General features: G+C 45.7%; 1 protein-coding gene across 5 annotated transcripts in view; it reads right to left on the bottom strand.

The window, feature by feature from the left end:
* Window positions 1-3,424: 3,424 nt before the first annotated feature.
* LOC138285519 (UDP-glucuronosyltransferase 1A1-like) overlaps window positions 3,425-18,732 on the bottom strand; it is a 322,413-nt gene continuing 307,105 nt past the window's right edge. For all 5 annotated transcript variants that reach the window (XM_069225535.1, XM_069225536.1, XM_069225533.1 and 2 more), the window contains exons 4-5: window positions 8,560-8,779; window positions 3,425-7,007 (exon numbers count right to left, since the gene is read on the bottom strand). In XM_069225535.1, the coding sequence (XP_069081636.1) occupies window positions 6,719-7,007; window positions 8,560-8,779 (509 nt within the window). In that variant the 3' untranslated portion in view covers window positions 3,425-6,718. The remainder of the gene's footprint in view (window positions 7,008-8,559; window positions 8,780-18,732) is intronic.

Genomic DNA, 18,732 nt, shown 5'->3' with positions numbered 1-18,732 from the left:
AACTTGCACTTTCTCCATACATCCAACACGATGTTGAAGAGATTCTATTTTGAGAGGAGAGTGCAAAGGGAGGATGAATCAGCAGAGGAATTTATCTTGGCACTTAGGAAACTATCTGATACTTTCAAATCTGGAAGACAAAGAGGAACATATAAAACCAATCTGCTGTACAGTGCAAGTCGGATAAGATCAGGGAGGAGCTATGGTGAAAGGATGAACCTCCGTTGTGTGACATAGTTGCTACTGCTAAACGTGCAGCACGTAAAGTTGTGTGGAGAAGCTGCAAAGTGATGTTGGGTAAATACTGAAGCAAAGAGTTTAGGGGTAAATATTTCCTTGTGGATTAGGTGGACACATGGCTAGGGTTAGTCTAGCCAGCTTTGAAAGCCACTTGCAATAGAGGTGGGAAGGGTTGCCATTCTGTGAAGAGTTGAGTGAAATGAGTGGATAAGTGGTGTTGCAAGTGGGACATAATCCATCAGCCAAATTGAAACTTGAGAACATAGAATTAGTCTTGATGTTTGATCCATTTTCAAAATGAAGCATTATATTTTCGCAAATTCACAAGAAGTTTTGTTGAGGGCGTAGGTATATATGAAAAAGATGGATATACATGGAGCAGGATATGAAGGCCAACTGACTAGAATGAGTTGGTACTTCTATGACATTATAGAGTTCTAAGATCACCTTGTAGAAGTGGAACTCTACGTGGCCATCACAGGTCATAATATTTTAGGAAAGCAGCACCAGAGGGTTTTAGGTGTTTATATTGAGCCTGAATGCGGAACCTCAAGTATGTCTGCATCACGTAGCTGAAGGCTGCAATATCCCTACAATGTATGCCAAGGTTTTCAGCTGTAGACTGGGAAGGCTTCACAATTACACTTATACAATTAAGATGAAGAAGGTTGTCACAACCGTAGATGCCTCAGTTACGAAGATGCTACTCACTGTTTAGTCGGCCATGGAGGAGCTATCGAGGTTGTGTGAGAGAGCATCATAGAACCAGTTGAGGCAACTGAGTGTCCGGCCCCCATAGTTCAAGGCCAACAAAGGCATTAGGATGTGTTTGGACCTCAGGGTTGATTAGGAAGGAAACAGTTGACCGGTTCCCACTTCCTAATTTGTTTGAGTTATTCAATGTGTCAAACGGTGCATTTTTTCACATTCCTGTCCCTGGTGTTTGCCAGATCCGTCTTCATAAAAACTCACAACACTACATTACCCTCATCAGATCCTATAAGTATCTTGGGATTCTGTTTGGACTTGCCTCCTCTGCATCAGTCTTTCAGAGGGTTCCTGGCAGGGAGACTATTGTAGTAAGAGATGCCAATGGCAATGGTCTTGGTGCAGTTTTGCTGCAGAAGGATGGTGACACTGAGGGAGTCCAAACTTGTGCATCGCCTAGTGTAAAACTTAAACTGCTAAAAGGGGCTCAGTTGAATTACTCAGTCATAAAAGAAGGATACTCCGGCAGTGATTTGGGAGACCAAGAAATTCTGGAGTTTCATGTTGGGGTGTGTATTCACCACCAGAACCTTCTTTGGAACACTACCATGCCAAAGTGTAGACACTAAGGGGCATATTTATATTTGTTTTCTGCTGAATTTGCGTCATTTTTTTTAAATGCAAATTCAGTGCAAAACTAACTCCATATTTATACTTTGCCGCTAGAACCATCTAGCGCCAAAGTTATGGAGTTAAAGTCTTTTTTGGACGTGGAAACCTACTTTGCGTCAATGAGATGCAAAGTAGGTGTTCCAGTGAAAAAAATGACTCTATGGCTTTGGGCCATATTTATCCCCCGTGCTAAAATCACATACGGGGGAGGTGGGGTTCAAATAATGGTGCAAAACTTGCTTTGCACCATTATTTAATGCCTGGGTCCGGGTAGGCATTAGGGGGCCTGTGGGCCTATTTCCATGGTGGAACACCATGGAATAAGCCCACAGGTTCCCTTCCCTCAGGCCCCAGGGACATCCCCACCCACACCAGAGGGACAGCGGAGGATGGGGAAACCCCATCCTAGGTAATTATAAGTAAGCATTTTTGGGGTGGTGGGAATGACTCCTGTCTTTTGTAAGACAGGAGTCATGTGGTATGGATGGTTTTGTGTCAGAAAATGACGCTAGGCAGGTTAGAGTCATTTGTTTTTACTCTAACCTGCTTAACGTCATTTTTTGATGCAAAAACCCCTTCTTCCATACTCCCAGCCCCACCTCGGACACTAGCCTACTCTTTGCACGGGTTTGCACCTTTCCATAAATATGGTACCCGGCTGGTGCTCAGAAATGGTGCAATCCAGTGCTAAACCTTTTGGTGCACGACTGCCTTAGTGCTGTTTTGCACCTAAAAGTATAAATTGGGGCTTGAGTTCTTGGCGGTAGTAAACAGATTGCACCAGGGTTCTATCCATGGCTGGAAGATGTTCTGTGTGAGCTCCTGTTGTAACTGCTATTCATTATCCCCTAGACATTGCCAGCTGAGGTTGGCCACCCTGGTGTTTAAAGATCTGCCAGATTGTGTACAATCAGAGAAATACTCTGATGATTCAGTCGCAGCATCTCCTGGCACAGGCACCAGAACCCCACTCTGCCCTGTTTGTTACAATACCACATGGAGGTGGTGGTGCTTGTGAGGACCTGAACCAGCCTCCCCTTGATGGAGGGCAGGAAGGCTTTCAACGCCAAGCGGATGGCCCGCAACTCCAACAGGCTGATGTGGCGATGGGTCTCCACTGGAAAATAAAGACCACTGATCTCTTCCATGTGTCCTCCACAATCGAGCAGTGATGCATCTATTAACACTGCCAGCTATGGGTGAGGTAGGGAGGGGGGGGGAGTCTTCCCTGATCCAACTGTAGTCGAGCAGCCATCACTGCAGATCTTTTGCAGTCTCCTCTGACACCTGGATGGAATCAGACAGGCTCCCTTGGTGCTATGCCCACTGATACTTCAGATCCCACTGCAGAGCCCACATATGCCATCTGGTATGGTTGATGAGCAGTAGGCCTGTAGGCCAAGAAGCCTCAGACCCTCCCCCTCACTGAGAACCAGGCTCACCCATGTGAGATCTACTGGATTAGTCAAACTTTTTTAGGCATATTGCATAGTAACGCAGGCTGCGGTGCAACATGGCTGAGAGTAAAGAATATAATAGTGTATGAGGCAGAGTCATATCACTTTTTTTTTTTTTTACTTTAAGCCAAGTTGCACAGTAGCCCATGCTGCTGTGTCAGGTGTGAAAAAATTGACAAAACCCACAGATCGCTCATAGGTGAAACCTATTGGCTTTGCTAATGCTTGTTATTGTTGCTTGCCCTCCCTTGCTACACCCTCTTGTATGTCAGGGTTAGAGTCCCATGCAGAATATCAATTTGTGCGAACTATGTAGCACACCTCAAAAATAAGACACAAAACATATAAAACTTACAACGCACCAATTTCTTCATCTTTATTCAGAAATGCGTTGTCGTGTACAAAATATCTTCAATATTAAAAACGTTCCTTATCAACTTCTTGATTTGCATGTTTGAGGGTTTTTCTATTTTTAAAGTTCTGTAATCATATATCACTGCATGTTTTGCTTATTACATTTAGTAAACATTTCCCGGTGTGTGTCACCCATGGGCAGGTGGAGATGAATTCCCAGGATTTTGGTAACTTGCAGCACCATGATAGCACAGGATCCTGTTGTTGGCAGTACGTTCACATTTAGCACCCGATTCACTCATTTCATATTATGGTTAGTATTCAGCACTTCCTTGTTGGCAGATATCTAATCACTCTGTTCCTAGTTTGACTAGTGTACGCACCGCAGAATGTACCTTCACAATATTTAACTTTCTTAATATAAATGTTGGCATCACCACTCTGACGTCCATCGATTTTAGGGTAAAGGAAAAGCTGTCACTGACGGTCCTAAGTCATAATAACTGTTTGCCACTATGGAAGGAAGCCAACAACTTTTTTGTGGGCATGCCAGGCCAAATTTGTTTTAAGTAAATAAAGAATCATCCAACTATGAAGCCCGTGCATGATTGCTGTTACTACAAATCAGCACCTCACAGTGTAACTAACACAGAAAATTGGCGGTGTAGTAAAAGTAAGAGAAGAGGTTGGTTTATCTATGCTTGCTAGCTTTTCTGAGGAGTAGCTTAGCTATGTTACTAAATGAGTAATCAGTGTTGGCACGTAATGTGCAGCAGGGGTGGGACAGACATACATTCTCTTTCACACGCACACACACATATTCACACCCAGCACATACATACACACACACCCATTCATAGCATGCATACACACCAAAATCCTCAAACATACATATGCATATGCATGGACACACTCAACATTGAAAAAAGGAAGCTTGACAGGCTGCAGTGGTCATCTCAGGTGGCAGAAGTGAGGCCTCTGTTACTTCCTACAGGCTTCAGGAAAGGGACTGCCACCTGCATTTCAATGGCTGACCTTGTCATGAATCAGCCAATGATAGGAAGTTCTTCCCTAGCTTGTCACAGACTTGGATGGGGTCAGTGAGAGTTACTGACCCAACGAGAGTCACTGATGGACACTCAGCCCTGGGCACTACAAGTCTTAAAACTGAAGAACCCAGGTCTGAGTCAGGAGGGGGAAGCTCATAGAAGACTTTGGTGGGCTGAGGCGGTACAGATCACAGAGTTGTGAAATCTTCAGCCCAGCAAATTCCTTCTCAGGCAGCCAGACACCTACAGCGCTTGGCTGCCTGACCTGAACAGTTGCTCAGCCTGACAGACACTCTGCATGTTTGAAAAGGTTGGGGGGGGGGGGGGGGGGGGGGGGAGAGCGGCCTCAGCCCTTACCAACAGTCCAGGGCTGTGAATAGCTACTTACATGAGTAGCTATTTCGATAGGGAGCTAGCCTGTTCAGCAATCATTTTGTGTAAGCTGAACTTTTAAGCTATTTTATGATTACCTATTTTGAGAGTTAATCCCAAAGTCAAAGAAAAGGCTAGAAGCCTGATTTTCTGGCACTGTTCACTACCTTAAGGCAGTCTCAAATGTGTTTTATGCCTGGCAGTTCTATTTTAAGTGTCTCAAACCACATCACCACCCTGTGAATATTGAGGCTATCTTTAGTTGCTTAGGGCAATCATAACTGTGGTGAAAATCAAACAAAATTAGATCCTACAATTTTAACATTAACTATTCTATGGCTCTGATTTCAGTTCCAGATGCGGCCCTGTGTATTCAGCAGACACCCACTGCACATCTGCCAGCATCACAAAATTCAACAGATGTTGGTCAACAAGAGAGGTGCTTTTGAGGGAGATCCCTGTTGAAACGGATTGGGCAGAATGATTTATAGGAGGTACAATCATTTTGAAGTCGGGAATGTGCCAAGAATAGCCAATTCGAGATCTTAAAATTAAGACTATCTTTCCAAATGTGGGCAGAAATGAGGTATGCAACTGTAAACGCCACATTCGCCCAGCAAGCGGGAGATTTACAGGACTCAGCCAACCAAAGTGGAGAACATTTGCAAAAATAATATATTGGAATGAGTCATGCATAACATGCTGCCTTGCTTTGCAAATATTTTCCTAGTGCATGTATTGTGCAGAAAATGAAAAATCCAGTGGCTTGACAACATATGCAGTGTCTTTTTACTTTCGGTGAAGATGAAGTAACAATGTGCTGCTACAAAATGTCATCGTTGGAATGTTTTGCAGAACTGTCCATTATAATTACCAGAATCTCACCAATTTTAGATCTAAGGGGTGGGCAGAATTAATTTGGAAAAAACGTGCCCGAGTCTCATTAGTGGCCAAGGAAGGAAATTGAGGCGACAAATGTAATTTTTCGGTACATTTTATAGCAATCAAATATTTTTGTCTTTCCTTATAAGGTAAATTGGGAGTGGTTTGCAGAACAGAATTCCGGAAACATGTCTCAAAATTAAGAAAAACTGACCTAGCCCCACAAATAAAGACAAGGCTGCTCCAGCATCTAGGTAGGATATATCATTCATGAAAACCTGACAAGAATTTAGAAAAGATTTCCCAAGACTTTTGCAAAGGCTAACTAGAATTAAGGGACATTTTAAACATTTAGGAATGACTGACGAAAATAAGGGAAAGATTAGGTAGAATTCAGAAAAAGCTACTCCAGAATTCAGAAAAGATTAATCAGAGTTTAGAAATTGCTGTCTCAAAATTCAGGAAAGACTGCTCAAAGATTAAGGAAAGGAAACGAAAAACTGCAGAGCTGCTGCAGAATCCTTCATATCATTTCCCAAAAGTCCAGAAAGTCAGACCAGAAAAGGGAAAATATCCTGGAATTTAGGAAAGATATGAAAATTCATGAAAGTCAACCCCAGATTTCAAGAAAGTTTCCCCCAGAATTCAGGATTCAGGAAAGACTAAGAAGAATTCGGGAATGTATCATCTGATTCAGAAAATAAAGTCCACCAATTCTGAAAATGATTGCAAAGTGTCGGGAGAAACTGACAAAAATTTAGGATAGGCTCCCCAGGGATTGGGGTGGTGTACACCAAATATGGGGCAAGAAGCCCCCAAATTCTGTAAAAACTATCCATGTTTCAGAAATGTTTGACATGAACCTAACACATGTTTGAAATAGATTCCTCCATTCATGTTCTGTAACCCAACTACCTTATTTGTGAAAGACTGTTTCTGCCCCTAAGAGGCAGAGTGGATGCCATGACCTGTGTGCTATCCCACTTAGTGGGTTTTGGACTTCTGGGGTCTCTGCTTCTGGCCACAGCACTTCCTGCCACAAAAGCAGCAGCACTTGATTAATATAAAGAGGGTGACAGAAACAACAGCAAGGAGGAAGGCAATGACATCCAGTGAGTGGTATTGGATCCAGTTGAGGTCGTGCGCTGCTGGGCGCAGGTGGGGGGCTCCCTTGTGTCTCATGACAAACTCCACCCAATGCACAGCGAGGTCGAGGGGGTGGATGGGCCGGTCCAGGTGCAGTGCTGAGAGGCGAGAGATGTTCTCCTTATAGCTAGAAAGAGTAAGCAAAGTAAATATTAAAGGGATGCCCAAGTACAAGAAAAAGACACCAAGATGGAAAGTCACGTTTACAGTAGCCCGCAAGGCTGCACAAATTGAAGTAACATATGTTGGTCTGTGCTCTTTCAAGAAAAGGGATTACTATGTTGTACAAAGTTCTACTGTAACTTGAACAAGGACATCAGCCTGTGTATTTACCCACCTGGTGCCCTACTCTGACCAAGGGTGAGAGCGCCCGAAAATTCCACTCGGTCTTAACCTGAGAAAGGGCTGAGGTCCAAGGATAGTCAAGCCTGCCCTAACTAGAGAACAGCCCACAAATAAAGCATATCTAGGTTTGCACTAACTGGGTTCCAGCACACGGTCCAGCATTGTCCTACCCGGAACCAGTCCCCAATCTTGGAATAACAAAGTATTTTCTGTCTCAGGACCGCAGTCCACAGATGGCAAGTCTGTCCTGTTCTAACATGATCTAGGGCCACAGAACAGGGATACCTGCCTTTACCTGACCTATGGAAAACAGTACACAGATCCCAGTGTTTGCAAAACGTGACATAGACAAGACTGCGCATAGATATCCACACCTGATCTAGACATGGCCAATGTTACAGGAACAACAATTTCTATCCTCACCAAATCTATGGCCACACCCTGTGATTTCAGACCTTTACTTGGCAGTGCCACACTCAGTGTATATGGTGGCCTATGACTTCATGCTCTAGGATAGAAGTCCAGGCCACCTAGGTCTCTGTTATACTGGTCATGGGTAAAAATCCAGAAGTCAGATCTATCGTACCCGTATCCAAGGTCACAGTCCAAAGATAGTCAGGGCTGTCCCAACCTTACACAGGGCGGCCGTTCATTGATAAATCGGTCCAAGTCTACAGTTCAGAGATATGCATGTAGTCCTTAACCTGCTCCCTGATTACAGTGAAGAGCTATAGAGTGCTCTTGTGGGTCTTTCTAAGGCCAAAGCCCTTGGACCAGGTTTGCAGATGGGGCTACTCGTGTTATATTGAGAAGTTGTGTTGAAGTTTTACAAGACAGGGTTGTGTCATATAGTTCAAAGGCATGGTTATCATCCTGGGTGGAATTAGCTCTAGTAATTAAGTTAGACAGGGAGGCCTATGGTGCAAAGTTTGGGACGAGGCAATTAGGACAAGGCATAAGGATAAAATGAACAGTTGTAAATAAAGTTGGAGACAAGTTTGAAATTCAGATTTAGACGTGATGTTGAAAAGTGGGTATATGACTGGGATGTAGTTAAAAGATATGATTAGCAATGCAGCTGAGGATGTGGTCAAAAGCTGAAACCTATTGGCTTCACCCAGGAATGGGTCGTGTGTGTTGGATGGAGTTGTGGGCTGGGTTTATAGTTGGACTAGGAAATGACGCTGAGAGGAAGATGGAATTCCAGTATATAGTGTGGTGAAGCTGGTGCTGGCATTTGGACTGTGCTTAGGTTAGTGTCCGAAACTAGTTGTCCTAATATTGCTGAAGGGTAAAGTAAGGGTTGTCTTAAGGGTAGAGATCATGCTACTCACCTGGGGTCATTGATCACCGTCTTCAAGGCGTTACTGAGATCCTGTGCAGTCATTTGCAGGACGTTGAGGGTCACACCAGCTCCACGCGATTCAATTCGTTTGGCGTTGTCCATCTGGTCCCCAAATAAGGGAAGCAGGACCATGGGCACCGCGTTACAGATGCCCTCATAGACTCCATGTGAACCAGCATGTGTGATGAAGGCCCGTGCCTTAGGGTGTGCTGCCAGAGGAACAAAAGCAACTCATTAGAAAGTGAGGGAGTGTGAGTGATGTTAGTGCTATAGTTATGCTTGAATATAAATGCATGTAACACGAGTGAGTGAATGAATGTTGGCGAGAACGAGCTTGTTAATCTTACTGATGGGGGAGTTAGAGAGTTTAGTGATTGCGCATGAGCAAGTTTGCAGGTGACAGTAAGAACAGCATGAGTGGCCCTGATTGTGTGAATTGAGCAGGTGAACATATGTGGGTGATATGACTGGGTGTTAGTCAATGAAAGTTAATGAGGAGGTATGGCAACATACTTTTGTAACTATATACCAGGGTAAGGTAGATATGACTGTGCTACTGTTTGCACACATTTGTCCAACGATATAACGCATGCCCTCTACCAGGGCATCGTCACCCTCCACAACCTGGAGCACAATTCAGAACTTTAGACAAGACATCAAACTATATTCACGCAGGCAACACTGTGCCCACCCACACTACGAACCAAGCATGCATACTCCCGCCTGCTACTACTAGAATAAGACTGAACAGTACAAGTGACGCAAGTGGCCTGAGTGGACTACACACACGTCAGGCAACACTGTTTTTGCAAGTAACTGAACACAGGACTGACGAGTGTGTAATTTGCTAAGTGAACTTTGATGGTTATGCTCCCCTACAGTAGTTATGGATCACGTTTTTGGTATTCTCAATACTTGTACAAGGATAGCTCATCTGCTCTGCCTCTAGGGAATGGGTGTGTGGGTTGGGGGGGTCCTACAGCATGCAATGGTGGCTGATCTCAATTGTGGCCTGTAGGAGGCTGGACTGGCTTGTAGTGAGTACCAAGGGGTACTTGCACCTTGCACCAGGCCCAGTTATCCCTTATTAGTGTATAGGGTGTCTAGCAGCTTAGGCTGATAGATAATGGTAGCTTAGCAAAGCAGCTCAGGCTGAACTAGGAGACGTGTGAAGCTACTACAGTACCACTTAGTGTCAAATGCACAATATCATAAGAAAACACAATACACAGTTATACTAAAAATAAAGGTACTTTATTTTTATGACAATATGCCAAAGTATCTTAGAGTGTACCCTCAGTGAGAGGATAGGAAATATACACAAGATATATATACACAATAGCAAAAATATGCAGTATAGTCTTAGAAAACAGTGCAAACAATGTATAGTTACAATAGGATGCAATGGGGAAACATAGGGATAGGGGCAACACAAACCATATACTCCAGAAGTGGAATGCGAACCACGAATGGACCCCAAACCTATGTGACCTTGTAGAGGGTCGCTGGGACTATTAGAAAATAGTGAGAGTTAGCAAAATAACCCACCCCAAGACCCTGAAAAGTGAGTGCAAAGTGCACCAAAGTTCCACCAAGGACAAAATAGTCGTGTTAGAGGGAGAATGCAAGGAAAACACAAATCAGCAATGCAACAACGATGGATTCCTGTCTGAGGGTACCTGTGGAACAAGGGGACCAAGTCCAAAAGTCACAAGCAGCTCGGAGATGGGCAGATGCCCAAGAAATGCCAGCGGTTGGTGCAAAGAAGCTCTTACTAGGCTGAAGAACTGTGAATACTGCAGGAACGACAAGGGCTAGAGACTTCCCCTTTGGAGGATGGATCCCCCACGCCTTGGAGAGTCGTGCAGAAGTGTTTTCCCGCCGGATGGACGCCAACAAGCCTTGCTACACGCAAATCGTGCGTTTGGCGTTTTTGGACGCTGCTGGGGCCCAGGAGGGACCAGGAGGTCGCAAATTGGACCTGCAGAGAGAGGGGACGTCGAGCAAGACAAAGAGCCCTCACTGAAGCAGGTAGCACCCGGAGAAGTGCCAGAAACAGGCACTACGAGGATGCGTGAAACGGTGCTCGCCGAAGTTGCACAAAGGAGTCCCACGTCGCCGGAGACCAACTTAGAAAGTCGTGCAATGCAGGTTAGAGTGCCGTGGACCCAGGCTTGGCTGTGCACACAGGATTTCCGCCGGAAGTGCACAGGGGCCGGAGAAGCTTGCAAAGTCGCGGTTCCCAGCAATGCAGCCCAGCGAGGTGAGGCAAGGACTTACCTCCACCAAACTTGGGCTGAAGAGTCACTGGACTGTGGGGGTCACTTGGACGGTGTCGCTGGATTCGAGGGACCTCGCTCGTCGTGCTGAGAGGAGACCCAAGGGACCGGTAATGCAGCTTTTTGGTGCCTGCGGTTGCAGGGGGAAGATTCCGTCGACCCACGGGAGATTTCTTCGGATCTTCTGGTGCAGAGAGGAGGCAGACTACCCCCACAGCATGCACAAGCAGGAAAACAGTCGAGAAGGCGGCAGGATCAGCGTTACAGAGTTGCAGTAGTCGTCTTTGCTACTATGTTGCAGGTTTGCAGGCTTCCAGCGCGGTCAGCGGTCGATTCCTTATCAGAAGGTGAAGAGGGAGATGCAGAGGAACTCGGCTGAGCTCATGCATTCGTTATCTACAGTTTCCCCAGAGACAGAGACCCTAAATAGCCAGAAAAGAGGGTTTGGCTACCTAGGAGAGAGGAAAGGCTACTAACACCTGAAGGAGCCTATCACAAGGAGTCTCTGACGTCACCTGGTGGCACTGGCCACTCAGAGCAGTCCAGTGTGCCAGCAGCACCTCTGTTTCCAAGATGGCAGAGGTCTGGAGCACACTGGAGGAGCTCTGGACACCTCCCAGGGGAGGTGCAGGTCAGGGGGGTGGTCACTCCCCTTTCCTTTGTCCAGTTTCGCGCCAGAGCAGGGGCTAAGGGGTCCCTGAACCGGTGTAGACTGGCTTATGCAGAATTGGGCACATCTGTGCCCAACAAAGCATTTCCAGAGGCTGGGGGAGGCTACTCCTCCCCTGCCTTCACACCATTTTCCAAAGGGAGAGGGTGTCACACCCTCTCTCAGAGGAAGTTCTTTGTTCTGCCATCCTGGGCCAGGCCTGGCTGGACCCCAGGAGGGCAGCTGCCTGTCTGAGGGGTTGGCAGCAGCAGCAGCTGCAGAGAAACCCCAGGAAGGGCAGTCTGGCAGTACCAGGGTCTGTGCTACAGACCACTGGGATCATGGAATTGTACCAACAATGCCAGGATGGCATAGAGGGGGCAATTCCATGATCATAGACATGTTACATGGCCATATTCGGAGTTACCATGGTGAAGCTACATATAGGTAGTGACCTATATGTAGTGCACGCGTGTAATGGTGTCCCCGCACTCACAAAGTTCAGTGAATTGGCTCTGAACAATGTGGGGGCACCTTGGCTAGTGCCAGGGTGCCCTCACACTAAGTAACTTTGCACCTAACCTTTACCAGGTAAAGGTTAGACATATAGGTGACTTATAAGTTACTTAAGTGCAGTGAAAAATGGCTGTGAAATAACGTGGACGTTATTTCACTCAGGCTGCAGTGGCAGGCCTGTGTAAGAATTGTCAGAGCTCCCTATGGGTGGCAAAAGAAATGCTGCAGCCCATAGGGATCTCCTGGAACCCCAATACCCTGGGTACCTCAGTACCATATACTAGGGAATTATAAGGGTGTTCCAGTAAGCCAATGTAAATTGGTAAAAATGGTCACTAGCCTGTCAGTGACAATTTGGAAAGAAATGAGAGAGCATAACCACTGAGGTTCTGATTAGCAGAGCCTCAGTGAGACAGTTAGTCACTACACAGGTAACACATTCAGGCACTCTTATGAGCACTGGGGCCCTGGGTTACCAGGGTCCCAGTGACACATACAACTAAAACAACATATATACAGTGAAAAATGGGGGTAACATGCCAGGCAAGATGGTACTTTCCTACACAACCCCCCCCCAAACGAAGGACAATAAGACTAGCCATTACCTGATGAGTCTTCATTGTCTAAGTGGAAATATCTGGAGAGTCCATCTGCATTGGAGTGGCTACTCCCAGGTCTATGTTCCACTGTATAGTCCATTCCCTGTAGGGATATGGACCACCTCAACAATTTAGGATTTTCACCTTTCATTTGTTTTAGCCAAAGTAGAGGTTTGTGGTCTGTCTGAACAATGAAGTGAGTGCCAAACAGGTATGGCCTCAACTTCTTCAGAGCCCAGACCACAGCAAAGGCCTCCCTCTCAATGGCAGACCAACGCTTTTCTCTAGGGGTCAACCTTCTACTAATAAAAGCAACAGGTTGATCCTGGCCCTCAGAATTAAGTTGTGATAGGACTGCCCCTACTCCTAATTCAGATGCATCAGTCTGGACATAGAATTTTTTAGAGTAACAAGGGCTTTTCAGGACAGGTGCAGAGCACATGGCCTGCTTCAGCTCCTCAAAAGCTTTCTGACAGTTTGCTGTCCATAATACCTTTTTAGGCATTTTCTTGGATGTGAGGTCATTAAGAGGGGCTGCAATGGAGCCATAGTTCTTAATGAACCTCCTGTAATACCCAGTGAGGCCTAGGAAGGCTCTCACCTGAGTCTGAGTGGTAGGGGGAACCCAATCAATAATAGTTTGGATTTTCCCCTGAAGTGGTGCAATCTGTTCCCCACCAACAAGGTGTCCCAGATAAACCACCTTACCCTGCCCTATCTGGCACTTTGAAGCCTTGATAGTGAGGCCTGCCTTTTGCAGGGCCTCCAAAACTTTCCATAGGTGGACCAGGTGATCATCCCAGCTGGAGCTAAAGACAGCTATATCATCCAAATATGCTGCACTGAAAGCTTCCAGCCCTTGCAGGACTGTGTTCACCAACCTCTGAAAAGTGGCAGGTGCATTTTTCAAACCAAAAGGCATTACAGTAAACTGGTAATGTCCTCCAATGGTAGAAAATGCAGTCTTAGGTTTAGCATCTTCTGACATTTTGATCTGCCAATACCCTGCAGTCAAATCAAAAGTGCTTAGATACTTGGCAGATGCCAGTGTATCTATTAGCTCATCTGCCCTGGGTATAGGGTGAGCATCAGTTTTGGTTACCAAGTTGAGACCTCTATAGTCTACACAAAACCTCATTTCCTTCTTTCCATCTTTAGAATTGGGTTTTGGTACCAGTACCACAGGAGAAGCCCATGGACTGTCAGAGTGCTCAACCACTCCTAGTTCCAACATCTTCTGAACTTCTTGCTTTATGCAGTCCCTGACATGGTCAGGCTGCCTATAGATCTTACTTTTGACAGGTAAACTGTCTCCAGTATCTATAGTGTGCTCACACCAAGAAGTGGTGCCTGGCACAATGGAGAAGAGTTCTGAAAATTGTCCTAGGAGATTTATGCAATTATCTTTCTGCTCAGCAGTAAGACAATCAGCCAAAACTACACCTTCCACAAGAGCATCTTGTTCTGTGGAAGAGAAGAGATCAGGTAGAGGATCACTGTCTTCTTCCTGTCCCTCATCTGTTGCCATGAGCAGGGTGAGATCAGCCCTGTCATAGTAGGGTTTCAGGCGGTTGACATGGAGCACCCTAAGGGGACTCCTGGCAGTGCCTAAGTCAACCAAGTAGGTGACTTCACCCTTCTTTTCAACAATTGTGTGGGGTCCACTCCATTTATCTTGGAGTGCTCTTGGGGCCACAGGCTCCAAGACCCACACTTTCTGCCCTGGTTGGTACTGAACCAAAACAGCCTTCTGATCATGCCATTGCTTCTGGAGCTCTTGGCTGGCCTGAAGGTTTTTACTGGCCTTTTTCATGTACTCAGCCATCCTTGATCTGAGGCCAAGTACATAATCCACAATATCCTGCTTAGGAGCTTTTAAAGGTTGTTCCCAACCCTCCTTTACAAGTGTGAGTGGACCCCTAACAGGGTGTCCAAAAAGAAGTTCAAAGGGGCTGAAGCCCACTCCTTTCTGGGGTACCTCCCTGTAGGCAAAAAGGAGGCATGGTAGAAGGATATCCCATCTCCTGCGGAGTTTTTCAGGGAGTCCCATAATCATGCCTTTGAGAGTTTTATTAAATCTCTCCACCAGTCCATTTGTTTGTGGATGATAGGGTGTTGTGAACTTGTAAGTTACACCACACTCTTTCCACATGGCCTTTAAGTATGCAGACATGAAATTGCTTCCTCTGTCTGATACTACTTCCTTTGGGAAGCCCACCCTGGAAAATATTCCCAGGAGGGCCTTTGCCACTGCAGGAGCTGTAGTGGTCCTTAAAGGAATAGCTTCAGGATATCTTGTGGCATGGTCCACTACCACCAAGATAAACCTATTGCCTGAAGCAGTAGGAGGGTCAAGGGGGCCAACTATGTCAACCCCTACCCTTTCAAAGGGAACCCCAACCACAGGCAGTGGGATAAGGGGTGCCTTTGGAGTGCCACCTGTCTTGCCACTGGCTTGACAGGTTTCACAGGACTTACAAAATTCTTTTGTGTCCTCAGACATCCTAGGCCAATGAAACAGTGGTACCAATCTGTCCCAAGTTTTCATTTGACCCAGGTGCCCAGCTAAGGGAATGTCATGTGCCAGTGTTAGGAGGAACTTTCTGTACTCCTGAGGAATCACTAATCTCCTGGCAGCTCCAGGTTTAGGATCCCTATGCTCAGTGTACAAGAGGTTGTCCTCCCAGTAAACTCTGTGTGAGTCACTGACATCCCCATTAGCCTGTTTGACAGCTTGCTGTCTGAGACCCTCTAATGTGGGACAGGTTTGCTGTGCCACACTCAGCTCCTCTCTGGCAGGCCCCCCTTCACCCAAAAGCTCAGCAGTGTCTGCTTCTAGCTCCTCTGGTGTAGGTTCTGCACAGGGAGGGAATTCTTCTTCCTCAGAAGTAGAATCCACTGTAGAGGGAGGGATAGTAGGAAGTGGTTTGCTTCTACTAGCCCTAGCTTTAGGGAGCACTTGGTCCATTGTTCCAGGATCCAAGCTTCCCTGTCCTTTTTGCTTTTTGGCCTGAGCCCTTGTCAAAGCAAAAATATGCCCTGGGATGCCCAGCATTGCTGCATGGGCCTCCAACTCCACATCTGACCAAGCTGATGTCTCCAAATCGTTCCCTAATAGACAGTCTACAGGTAAATCTGAAGCTACCACAACTTTCTTTGGACCAGATACCCCCCCCAGTTGAGATTTACAACAGCCATGGGGTGGCTTTGTGTTATGTTGTGAGCATCGTTTACTTGGTACTGGTGTCCAAGTATGTGTTGTTCAGGGTGCACCAGTTTCTCAATCACCATTGTGACACTGGCACCTGTGTCCCTGTAGGCCTGGACCTCAACACCATTTATTAGGGTTAGTTGCTTGTACTTCTCCAAGTTATGGGGGCAAGCAACCAAAGTGGCTAAGTCAATAGCCCCTTCAGAGACTAAAGTAGCCTCTGTGGTCTCCCTAATCAGACCAACCCCAACTAAATTACCAAAAGTGAGCCCAGCTACTCCCTTGGATTGGCTATTAGTAGGTTTGCTCCCACCACCACTGCTATTAGTAGGGACACTAGGTGTAGCAGTAGGGGTTGTAGTGGTAGGAGCTGTGGTGCCTTTCTTTGGACAACTGGGATCTGTTGTCCAATGGCCTTTTATCTTACATAAATAGCACCATGGTTTCTTTTCCTTGTTCTGATTAAAGGAGGATTTGGGCCCACCACCCCCACCAGAGTGTTTTTGTGGGCCTGATGAAGACTCATTTTTAGATTTGTCCCCACCCTTGTCAGAAGACTTACCATCCTTCTTTTTGTTGCCATCTTTGTCACCCCCTGTATGAACTTTTCTGTTCACTCTTGTTCTGACCCATTTGTCTGCCTTCTTTCCCAATTCTTGGGGAGAGGTCAGATCAGAGTCCACCAAGTACTGGTGCAACAAATCAGACACACAATTATTAAGAATATGCTCTCTCAGGATCAAGTTATACAGGCTGTCATAATCAGTAACTTTACTGCCATGTAACCACCCCTCCAAGGCCTTCACTGCCTGGTCAATGAAATCAACCCAGTCTTGTGAAGACTCCTTTTTGGTATCTCTGAACTTTATCCTGTACTGTTCAGTGGTTAAGCCATAACCATCCAGGAGTGCATTCTTAAGAACTTGGAAATTGTTAGCATCATTTTCTTTTACAGTAAGGAGCCTATCCCTACCTTTTCCAGTAAATGATAGCCATAGGATAGCAGCCCACTGCTTTTGAGGGACATCCTGTACAACACAGGCCCTCTCAAGTGCAGCAAACCACTTGTTAATGTCATCCCCCTCCTTGTAAGGGGGAACTATCTTATGCAGATTCCTGGAATCATGCTCTTTTGCAGGATGACTATGGGGAATACTGCTGCTGCCACCATGGGTATCTAAACCCATTTTCTGTCTTTCCCTCTCTATTTCTAAAGACTGTCTATCCAAATCCAGCTGTTGCTTCTTGAGCTTCAGTCAGGTTTGTTCCACTCTCAATCTATTGAGCTCCCTTTCTAACAATCTGTCATCAGGGTGGGTGGGAGGGACATTTCTAGATACAGAGGTATGATGGGAATGAACAGAAGGAGACCTGTCCCTTACCAAGGGCACCCTAACAGCTTGGCTACCAGCATAATGTGAGAGCACATCATCAGTATGATGTGATTCAACCTCTGTACCAACTATGCTAGACTGTCTAGTAATGGGCAGGCTGAGAAGTTTCTTTCCTGAACCTTTTCCTGGGGGAGTCCCTGGATCAGATTGAGAACCATTAGCTACTTTTTCTACAGATTGGGCACTTATGGCCTTATCCTGTACTCTAAGCATATTAATTAACAGTTCTAAGGAAGGATTCTTCCCTACACTCAAACCTCTCTCTATGCAGAGACTCCTTACTCCTTTCCAGCTAAGGTGATCATATGCAAGTTTGGACAGTTCAACTTTTTGGCCTGTGCCAGACATTTTTAGAGAGAGTTAAAGTGATAGACAAAGAGAAAAAAGTTTTCAGAACTTTTTGGAAAGACAGAAAAAAACTTTTTAAACTTTTAAGAACTTTTTGAAAGTTTAGAAGTACTTTTCAGCACTTAGAAAAGAGTGAAAAGAGGAAATGCAAAACTTTTTGGCTATGTGTATATACACTGACCTTGTTTTGTATATTTTTCTCTTATGAAAAGTACAATGACAAGAGTGGTAAGTAGTCTCAAAGCACTTATCCCACCGCTGCACAACCAATGTAGGAGGCTGGACTGGCTTGTAGTGAGTACCAAGGGGTACTTGCACCTTGCACCAGGCCCAGTTATCCCTTATTAGTGTATAGGGTGTCTAGCAGCTTAGGCTGATAGATAATGGTAGCTTAGCAAAGCAGCTCAGGCTGAACTAGGAGACGTGTGAAGCTACTACAGTACCACTTAGTGTCATATGCACAATATCATAAGAAAACACAATACACAGTTATACTAAAAATAAAGGTACTTTATTTTTATGACAATATGCCAAAGTATCTTAGAGTGTACCCTCAGTGAGAGGATAGGAAATATACACAAGATATATATACACAATAGCAAAAATATGCAGTATAGTCTTAGAAAACAGTGCAAACAATGTATAGTTACAATAGGATGCAATGGGGAAACATAGGGATAGGGGCAACACAAACCATATACTCCAGAAGTGGAATGCGAACCACGAATGGACCCCAAACCTATGTGACCTTGTAGAGGGTCGCTGGGACTATTAGAAAATAGTGAGAGTTAGCAAAATAACCCACCCCAAGACCCTGAAAAGTGAGTGCAAAGTGCACCAAAGTTCCCCTAAGGACAAAATAGTCGTGTTAGAGGGAGAATGCAAGGAAAACACAAATCAGCAATGCAACAACGATGGATTCCTGTCTGAGGGTACCTGTGGAACAAGGGGACCAAGTCCAAAAGTCACAAGCAGCTCGGAGATGGGCAGATGCCCAAGAAATGCCAGCGGTTGGTGCAAAGAAGCTCTTACTAGGCTGAAGAACTGTGAATACTGCAGGAACGACAAGGGCTAGAGACTTCCCCTTTGGAGGATGGATCCCCCACGCCTTGGAGAGTCGTGCAGAAGTGTTTTCCCGCCGGATGGACGCCAACAAGCCTTGCTAC

Source organism: Pleurodeles waltl, chromosome 3_1, assembly GCF_031143425.1.
Source record: "Pleurodeles waltl isolate 20211129_DDA chromosome 3_1, aPleWal1.hap1.20221129, whole genome shotgun sequence".
In the NCBI taxonomy this organism is placed as follows: Eukaryota; Metazoa; Chordata; class Amphibia; order Caudata; family Salamandridae; genus Pleurodeles; species Pleurodeles waltl.
The sequence above is the reverse complement of the archived record's forward strand: the minus strand, read 5'-3'. Positions and strand labels throughout refer to the sequence as shown.